General features: G+C 38.0%; 1 protein-coding gene across 1 annotated transcript; it reads left to right on the forward strand.

Annotated features, from left to right (window-relative positions):
• The first annotated feature begins 8,706 nt into the window (after window positions 1–8,706).
• LOC111153811 (olfactory receptor 145-like) lies at window positions 8,707–9,634 on the forward strand. Its single transcript, XM_022513058.1, is given in 2 exon segments — window positions 8,707–9,014; window positions 9,016–9,634. Coding segments are annotated over 2 exon segments (927 nt in total).
• The last annotated feature ends 390 nt before the right edge of the window (window positions 9,635–10,024 follow it).

Below are 10,024 nucleotides of genomic sequence, written 5' to 3' on the forward strand. Positions count from 1 at the left end.
ATTATTTTAGTTTCAAGTTTTTATTTAAATTCCAGTTAGTTAGCATACAGTGTCATGTTAGTTTCAGGTGTAGAATTTCATGATTTAGCACACACATCCAACACCCAGTGCTCATCACAAGTAGTTCCCTCCTTAATCAACATCTCCCATTTAACCTATTTCCCTGCCTACCTGTCCTCTAGCAACCTGTTTGTTGTATCTAGTCAAAAATCTGTTTTATGGTTTGCCTCTCTTCCCTCCACCACATTCGTTTTGTTTTTCAAATTTCATCTATGAGTGAAATCATCTGGTATTTGTCTTTCTCCCATTGACTTATGTCACTTAACACAGTATCTCTAGTTCCATGCATGTCTTGGCAAATGTCAAGATTTCATTCTTTTTATGTCTAATATTCGTGTGTGTGTGTGTGTGTGTGTGTGTGTGTGTGTGTGTGTATGGGTTCCTCTCTATCGTCATCCTCACCAACATCTGTTGTTTCCTCTGTTGATTTTGTCCATTCTGACAGGTGTGAGGTGATAGTTCATTATAGTTTTGATTTGTATTTCCCTGATGATGAGTGATGTTGAACTTTTCCTGTGTCTGCTAGTCATCTGTATGTCTTCTTTGGAAAAATGGATACTGTTTAACTGAACTTTATAGAACACTAGTCAAGGAATTTAATTGGCTAAAGAAACCCAATTTTGACAATTTCTTTTCTGGTATAAGGTACTGGATTATTTTTATTTTGAGAAAACACAAAAAGATGGCTACTTCAAAAATCCTTCATCCTTAATCAGGTGACAATTTAAATATTTCTAACTTTAATAATATTTACTACTTTATTTGTTTTCTAATTACTACTCAAGATTTAGGCATTGTTAAATTTAGCATAACTGGTGTGTTGGCTTGTTTTTGTTTTAGATGCTTGATATCACTAAAACCTTGACTATGATTTAATATTTATGTTTAGAAACAATTTATTTTTAATTGAAGTATAATTGATATATAATAGTCTATTAGTTTCATGCATAGAACATAGTGATCTGACATTTATATGCACTATCAAATGCTTTTCATGATAAATTTAGTTGCCATCTGTTACCATGAGTTGCTGACTTATTAAGTGACCTCTCACAGCACATCCCCTGGCCTCTATATCAACATGCTTGATTTTCCTTTAACAAATTCCATTTATATAAAATAATTGGTTTGGGTTGTAGTTTTTGTTTATTTTATTTGCTGTCTGTTTTTTTTTATTACCTTATGTTAGTCACCATATAGTACATCATTAATTTTTGATGTAGTGTTCCAAGATTCATTGTTTGCATATAATACCCAGTGCTCTGTGCAATATGTGCCCTCCTTAATACTCATTACTGGGCTCACCCACCCCCACCAAAACTCTCAGTTTTTTTCCCCAGAGTCCATAGTCTGTCATGGTTTGTCTCCTGCTCCGATTCCCCTCCTTCATTTTTCCCCTCCTTCTCCTAATGTCCTCCATGCTATTTCTTATGTCCCACAAGTAAGTGAAACCATATGATAATTATCTTTCTCTGTTTGGCTTATGTTACTTAGTATAATCTCCTCCAGTCCCATCCATGTTGATGCAGATGGTGGTATTCATCCTTTCTGATGGCTGAGTAATATTCCACCGTATATGTGGACCGCATCTTCTTTATCCATTCATCTGTTGAAGAGCATCTTGGCTCTTTCCACAGTTTGGGTATTGTGGAGATTGCTGCTGTGAACATTGGGGTTGCTGTCTGTTTTGATGAAATTGTTTTGCTTATTGAAAAAAAGTGTGTCAATAAGTAAACGATATATGTTGATATTTAGGAACTGCTATAGACATGGCAAAGATGCATCCATTTTGTTATATATTTTATCACTATTTGTGCTACCTAATAGTATATGTTAACCCTGGTCACTCATCTTTCATTTGAGAAGCCTCAAAATATGGAGTCAATCTTCTTAATTTTCATAAAAAGACTTTTAGAAATGATTATTTTTTATTGAAGAAAGGATAACTTACCTTTTGCACTAGATTCCATTTTTCAGATTATTTGGAGGAAAAGTTCATTAAAATTGTTATAAAAGTTATAAAGACAGTTTATTAAAGTTAAGATTTGCGAAGTTTTTGTAAAAGCAACTTAGCTGGGGCACCTGGGTGGTTCAGTGGGTTAAGCCTCTGCCTTCAGCTCAGGTTATGATCCCGGGCTCCTGGGATCGAGCCCCACATCAGACTCTGCTCAGCAGGGAGACTGCTTTTCCTTCTCCCTGCCACTTCTCTCGTTTGTGCTCTCTGTGTTCCTTTGCCAAATAAATAAAAAAAACTTTAAAAAATAGGCAACTTAGCTGACAGCTTTCTGATGAGTAGTTTAAGCACTAAGCATGTATTGGGACTTCTTTTAAAAAAGGAGAACCAAGTCAGGTGGTTTACAAGCACAACATAGTTATCCCTTATGGTTTTTGCTTTTTTTGTGCTATGTGAATAGCCAAAAAAGAAGTTTTGAGAAGTATGAGTCTATTGAAATTGTCACAACTAGGAGTCAAGCAGGGAAGTCATGTGATTTGTCTGTACCTATGTCCTAGGACAGAGCTGTCTGAATCAGTATGAAAGCTTGGACTGTCTGGGAAATAACAGAAAATGATTCTCCTACTTCAGGACCAGAATCAAAGTTGAATTACATTCTAAATTTGTTTTGTGTAAAGTTTGTGTAAGTGAGCTAATAGTGTTGTTCAGACCAGGTTTGGAATGTGCACGATCAGGGTTCACTGAGGTTCAGGAGTCATGAAAAACAGAAGTACAAGGGGTTCTGAGTTCCATGTCCTTTTAATTGCTGAACCCCTAAATTTATTGAACCTCATTCTCCACTTCTTCTGACACTGCCTTCTTAAACTCACACACACAGACATACACACACCCCTACACACAGTTTTGAAGTTATATTGTATGAGATATTTTATGAGATCACTGCCTAACATTGATTGGACGATATGCAACCCACTTTCAGGTAGATGGTTCCAGCTCCAGAGGAAGGGCTGAGCAGGAAGTACTTGCTGAATCTAGGAAAAGGAAATAGTTATTGCTTTAATCAGTTGCTTGTTTGTGGAAACACACATGCACATGCACACACATACGTACTAACACACACATGTGCATTCACTTTCATGCACACACAGCATTTTGTACCTCTGAGTACCTAGCAATATGTGGCATTGGAGTATATGTCACAAATATAAATAAGGCAGAGGAAGGGAAAGATACAGAAGTAGATTTTCTTAATGCAACAGAGTACATAGATTCTAAGATAAACCTCATGTAGTCAAAATTTCTTCTTAAAATCGATTTTGTTGAATTGTCCATGCTGGGGAACAGACGTGGTATTTTTCCCCAAGTCTGGCATACTTGGCTTTTGTCTCATGCACTGGGACATTCCACTGTCTTATCAGCTGACGATCAGGTGAAGTAGCTGGTTTATCTGCAGGGCTTAGTTGTATAAAAGATATAGATTTAAACATGAAAATCATACTCAGTGTGAAGTTTTACTTTCTGAGGGAGAGACTCTCATCTTCCTCCCTGAGGAAGCAATCCCTGAGGATTGCTGGTGGCATCACAGGAAGGGGCTGTTGAAAGTCTCTCTCTGCCAGGAAGTTAAAATAACACATTCAAATATTAATATCGAGATGTGCAGGGTGTTGCAGTTGCTTTTAATGTGCTTTAGTTTTTCTGCTCTGTCACATCTGTCAATTTATGTATTTGAAGGGGAAATGGTGTGAGATAAAGAGGAGAGAAAAGCTTGGTTTTCATTTCATAGATGATGAAACTGATGATCAGATGTGTTCACGGTTTGTCTCAAATTACAACTTGTGAGTGGTAGAGCTGAGACTAGGACTAGGGTTTGATTCTAAATATATCAGCATATTATTGTTATTAATGTACTCTACTGTTAAGTATCTGTGAATCATGAAAATGGTTTCAGTGAATAAAAAGTCCGAGAATATAAATAAAAGGAACAGGCTAAACTAAGCAAAATGTGAGGAAAATATCATTCCCACTTTATATTTGGAAGCTCTGTTGCCTAATTTAGAATGTGTGAATATATTCTTATTTTATACTGGCCTTCATGATATATGGAAACACATAAGGGTAGACTATAATAATCATTTCCACATTCTCTTCATCCTTCTTCTGGCTGGATATGGAACACCATGAGGTGTGAGCAAAAGCTGGAGAATGATTGTGTCAGTATCGTGGTGGAGAATGGGAGGAATAGGGGCACACAGAGGGCTCTGGGACCCGGAATACTCTGTTCTTAGTTCTGCATGGTCACTGTAAGCTGTTCAGTCATAATAATGGTTGAAGTGTATTTTGTAGGCTTTGATATATGTATGTATGCTGACTTTCACAATAAATTATGGTTGAAAACCTTGGATTCTACCTGGATTTAAGTTAAATATTAATGAAATCAAAAAGCCAAGACTGAGAATAAAGGCTCAGGGAAGGGAACAACCTTCCAACTACAGAATGGTTCACACAGAAGAAACCAGGGGAAGTAATGTATTGAGTAACATGAAATAGTCTTAGGAATTTCTACCAGGTTCTATGGAAGGAGCAACGTCCATAGCGAACCCCATTGTATAGATCTGTAATAGGTTATCAGTCAGTATGCTTAGGTTAATGTAAAGAGGAGATAGTTCTCATAACATATACATAATTTCATTTTCTTAACCCTTCTATATTCATGATAGTCTTCTTTTCCTCTGCACATTTTGCTGTAAATTACTCTTAGTTAAAATACAGTATAATATTAGTTTCAGGTGTAAAATTTAATGATTTATCCCTTACATACAATACCCTGTGCTCATCACAGTAAGTGCCCTCCTTAATCCCCATCACCTACTTAATCCATTCCACCCCCACCCCACTTACCTCCCCTCTGGTCACCATCAGTTTGTCCTCTGTAGTTAGAATCTGTCTCTTGGTTTGCCTCTCTCTCTCCCTTTTCCCCCCTTTTGTTCATTTATTTCAATTCTTAAATTCTACATGTGAGTGAAATTATCTGACATTTGTCTTTGAATGACTTATTTCACTTAGCATAATAGTCTGTATCTCCATCCATGTCATTGCAAATGGCAAGATTTCATTCTTTTTGATGACTAATATTCTATTGTATATCTATAGCACACTTCTTTATCATTTCATCATTCAGTGGATATTTGGGCTCTTTCCATAATTTCTCTATTGTTGATAATGCTGCTATAAACATTGGGGTGTATGCATCTCTTTGATTCAGTATTTTTGTATCCTTTGAGTAAATACCTAGTAGTGCAATTGCTGAATTGTAGGGTTGTTCTATTTTATCTTTTTGAAGTACTTCCATACTGTTTTCAAGAGTGGCTGTACCAGTTCACATGCCCACCAACAGTGTAAGAGGGTTCCCCTCTATCCTCATCCTTGCCAACATCTGTTGGTTCCTTTGTTGTTAATTTTAGCAGCTGCGATTTGTGTGAGGTGATATCTCATAGTTTTTATTTGTATTACCCTGATGATGAGTGATGTTGTTTTTGTGTGTGTTGTTCATTGTGCGTTTTTTTGAGAAATGTCTGTTCATGTCTTCTGCTGATTTTTTAACTGCATTATTTGGTTTTTGGTTGTTGAGTTTAAAAGTTATTTATATATTCTGGATACTAACCTTTTATCAAATATGTAATTTACAGATACCTTCTTTTTTAAAAAAATTGTGTTAGTCACCATACAGTACATCATTAGTTGTTGATGTAGTACTCCATGATTCATTGTTTGCATATAACACTCAGTGCTCCAGGCAGTATGTGCCATCCTTAATACCCATCACTGGGCTAAGCCATCCCCCTATCCCCCATCCCCTCTAAAACCCTCAGATTATTTCCCAGAGTCCACAGTCTTTCATGATTGTCTCCCCCCTCATCCCCCAACCTTCATGTTTCCCTTCCTTCTCCTCATGTCTTCTCTCATTCTGAAGATTGCCTTTTAGTTTTGTTGATTGTTTCCTTTGCTCTGCAGAAGTATTTTATTTTGATGAAGTCAGCAATAGTTTATTTTTGCTTTTGATTCCTTTGCCTCAGGACACATATCTAGTAAGATTTTGCTACAGCCAATGTCAAGGAGATTACTGCCCTTGTTCTCCTGTAGGATTTTGTTGGTTTCCTGTCACACATTTAGTTCTTTCATCCAATTTGAATTTATTTTTGTGTATGGTTTAAGCAAGTAGTTCAGTTTCATTCTACTGCATATCACTGTCTTGTTTTCCCAAACCATTTTTTGAAGAGACTGTCTTTTTCCATTGGATATTCTACTTGCTATGTCAAAGATGAGTTGACTGTATAATTTGGATCTATTTCTGGGTTTTCTATTCTGTTCCATTGGTCTATGTGTCTGGTTTTTTTTTTTTTCAAGGTCATATATTGAGTAAGTGATCTTGAGTTTATTTTCTTTTTTAAATCTAAATTAGCCAACATATAGTACACCATTACTTTCAGATGTAGTGTTCAGTGATTCATCAGTTGTGTATAACACCCCGTGCTCATCACCTCATGTGTCCTTCTTAATGCCATCACCCAGTTACCCCAATCCCCCAAACACTGCCCTTTCCACAACCCTGTTAGTTTCTCAGAATCAAGAGTCTGTCATGGTTTGTCTCTCCCTCTGATTTTGTCTCATTCAGTTTTCCCCCTTTCCCCTGTGGTCCTCCCACTATTTCTTATGCCCCACTTATGAGTGGAACCATATGATAATAATCTTCCTCTGCTTGATTTATTTAACTTAGCATAATCTCCTCCTGTTCCATCCATGTCGATACAAATGGTGGGTTTTCATCCTTTCTGATGGCTGAGTAATATTCCACTGTATATATGGGCCACATCTTCTTTATCCATTCTTCTGCTGAAGGGCATCTCAGCTCCTTCCACAGTTTGGCTATTGTGGAAATTGCTGCTATGAACGTTGGGGTGCATGTACCCCTTCTGTTCACTACATCTATATCTTTGGGGTAAATACCCATTAGTGCAATTGCTGGGTCATAGGGTAGCTCTATTTCTGAAGTCTTGAGGAAACTTGATACTGTTTTCCAGAGTGGCTTTACCAGCTTGCATCCTCACCAACATTGTAAGAGGGTTCTTCTTTCACCACATCCTTGCCAACTCTTGTTGTTTCCTGTCTTGTTAATTTTGGCCATTCTAAGTGGTGTGAGGTGGTATCTCATTGTGGTTTTGATAGTATTTCCCTGATGCCAAGTGATGTGGAGCATTTTTTCAGGGGTTGGTTGGCCATTTGTCTGTCTTCTTTGGAGAAGTGTCTGTTCATGTCTCCTGTCCATTTTTTGACTTGATTATTTATTTTGTGTGTGTTGAGTTTGGGAAGTTATTTACAGATCTTGGATACAAGCCCTGTAACAATAATTCATTTGCAAATATCACTGTGTTCATGGAGGGTCGCAGGGTCTAGAGCGTCCTCTTCTGCCAGGGGAAATGAGAATTTATTTGGCTCCTCTTTGAGAGATGTCTAATCCCTACAGTGGAGGGAAACCTTTAGTAAAATTTTGAGTCCATAAGGAATTAAAGACCCATTGTGGTTCTTTGTGAAAGTACAATTCCCTCAAGATCCTATTGCCCTGGAAACCATTCCCTGCGGAAGAGACTGAGCAAGCTTCTGCCATGTTTATAACTGAGGACATTATATCATTGCTCTCACCTTAAGTCTTCTGTGATATACCAAGGGCCAAAATGATAATAATAAAGGCTGTTTATTTTTGTCTGCTGCTTAAAAGGACTCATAATCAGAAATTATTATCTTCAATTCAGGAGGATTTCCAGGGCTCATCAGAAATTAAGTGTGGGTTGTGTCCTCATAGAATCAAAGGGAAAAAAGTCAGAGAGACTAAATCTGCCCTTTCAGGACCACAGAGGTAATACTGGTAATGAAGGACAAAGGTATTCTTGCCTAAGGAGGTTGAGTTTCTGAATTCCAGTTATATTCATGTCTTCCTTTTGTGATGGGAGTCCAGGGATCTAAGATATGCCAACCTCTTTCCAGTTTTTGCAGTCCTCAGACTCATGTGAAATTGATAGAAGGGAGGATAGAAGGGATTGAAGGGAGGGTGGTCATGCAGGGATGGTTCAGAGATTATTATGTTTCAAGGAGGCAATTTATTTGTCAGTTCATGGGCAGAACTCTCACTCTTATACATTTATACTTTTTACTTTGTGACATGGGGCAGGAACTTAAACTCTCCTAGACTCTGGTCCTTTATTTTTGGATAAGAAACATTCCACATTCCTACCACACCACGATTGGTGGGGTTGCTGCCTCCAATTTTACTGGTTAGGGGAGGGTCACATGGTCAAAGAAATGAAACGAGAGAAGGTGATTCTCTCCTGGTCCAATCTTCTCTTTTAACTTTTGTTTTTCACAGCAGTCTTGTTGGCATATGGAAGTACTAGCCTTCATACTGTAGGCCAAGTTTTGTATCTCTTTGCTTTTACAGCTTATTAAGTCTCTAATGAGGGAATGTCCCAAGTAACTAGATTTATGCTAATAGTTAAGCCTTTTCTGTGGGTCCCTCGTGTGCTAGTCTCAGACATTTCCAGTACAAACCCAACTCCTGTGAGGAGAGATATGGTGGGAAATGTCGAAATGTTCACTGTGTAACTTTTTCCTCCTGTGTTCACAGATCCCCTTAGAGGAAAATGCCTCCTGTAAATGCTTCCTTTGTGACTGAATTCATTCTTGTGGGACTAACAGACCTACCAGATCTCCAGGTCCCCCTGTTTTGCCTGTTTCTAGTCACCTACATGGTCACTGTGTTGGGAAATTTGGGTTTGGTGACTCTAATCAAGCTGAATGCACACCTGCATACCCCCATGTACTTTTTCCTCTTGAATTTGTCCTTCATAGACCTCTGTTATTCTGTGTTTACACCCAAAATGCTGGTTAACTTCACATCGAAGAAGAATATTATCTCCTACAGGGGATGCATGACTCAGCTTTACTTTTTCTGTTTTTTTGGTGCCTGAAGCTTATGTGCTGACATCAATGGCCTATGATCGCTATGTGGCCATCTGTAACCCACTCTTATATAATGTTGCCATGTCCCCCAAAGTGTGTTTCAGCCTTATGCTTGGTTCATACTTGAAGGCATTTTTAGATGCCATGGCTCACACTGGATGCATGCTGAGACTGACCTTCTGTGATGCAAACACCATCAACCATTATTTGTGTGACATTCTCCCTCTGCTCCAGCTCTCCTGCACCAGCACCTATGTGAATGAACTGGTGGTTTTCATTGTGTTGAGCATCAATGTGATTGTGCCCAGTGTCACCATCTTTGTCTCCTATGGTTTCATCCTGTCCAGCATTCTGCAAATCAGCTCCAGTGAGGGCAGGTCCAAAGCCTTCAGCACGTGCAGCTCCCACATAATTGCTGTTTCTTTCTTCTTTGGATCAGGTGCATTTATGTATCTTAAGCCATCTTCTGCTGGGTCTATGGATGAGGTAAAAATCTCCTCTGTCTTTTATACCATTGCAGTTCCAATGATGAACCCCTTCATTTATAGCTTGAGAAACAAGGACATTAAACTTGCTGTGAGAAAAGCTGTAAGTAGGAGAGTTTTTTGATCAGAAACAGCATCTATCTGTGTAGTTTGTGACACATGGGGATTCTGTGTGTTTAAATAAAATACTCTTAGTGGAAATCTTCTCAGCATTTTTTTTTAATGAGGTAAAGGATGTTTGAGTCTCACAATTTATTTTTAGTCTTTATACATTAGGCTTTCTTCTTTTCCTCACCAATACCACAATATCTTCTCCACTTTTTTGTTCTGTTTAGTAATAGCATTGAGTAAGAAACATATTGTTTCTTTTTCTCCCCATTTTGATGTTCAACATGGTTCCACCCCCCCCGGAACATGATGAATGTTCTTTACAGTATTGAATTAGGTAATAGAAGGGTGACATTGTATTACTGATCATGTTCTTATTTCCAATTGTATTAGGGTATATATCATC

The sequence above is a fragment of the Enhydra lutris genome, unplaced genomic scaffold (assembly GCF_002288905.1).
Source record: "Enhydra lutris kenyoni isolate GAN:26980312 unplaced genomic scaffold, ASM228890v2 scaffoldscaffold34, whole genome shotgun sequence".
Lineage (NCBI taxonomy): Eukaryota > Metazoa > Chordata > Mammalia > Carnivora > Mustelidae > Enhydra > Enhydra lutris.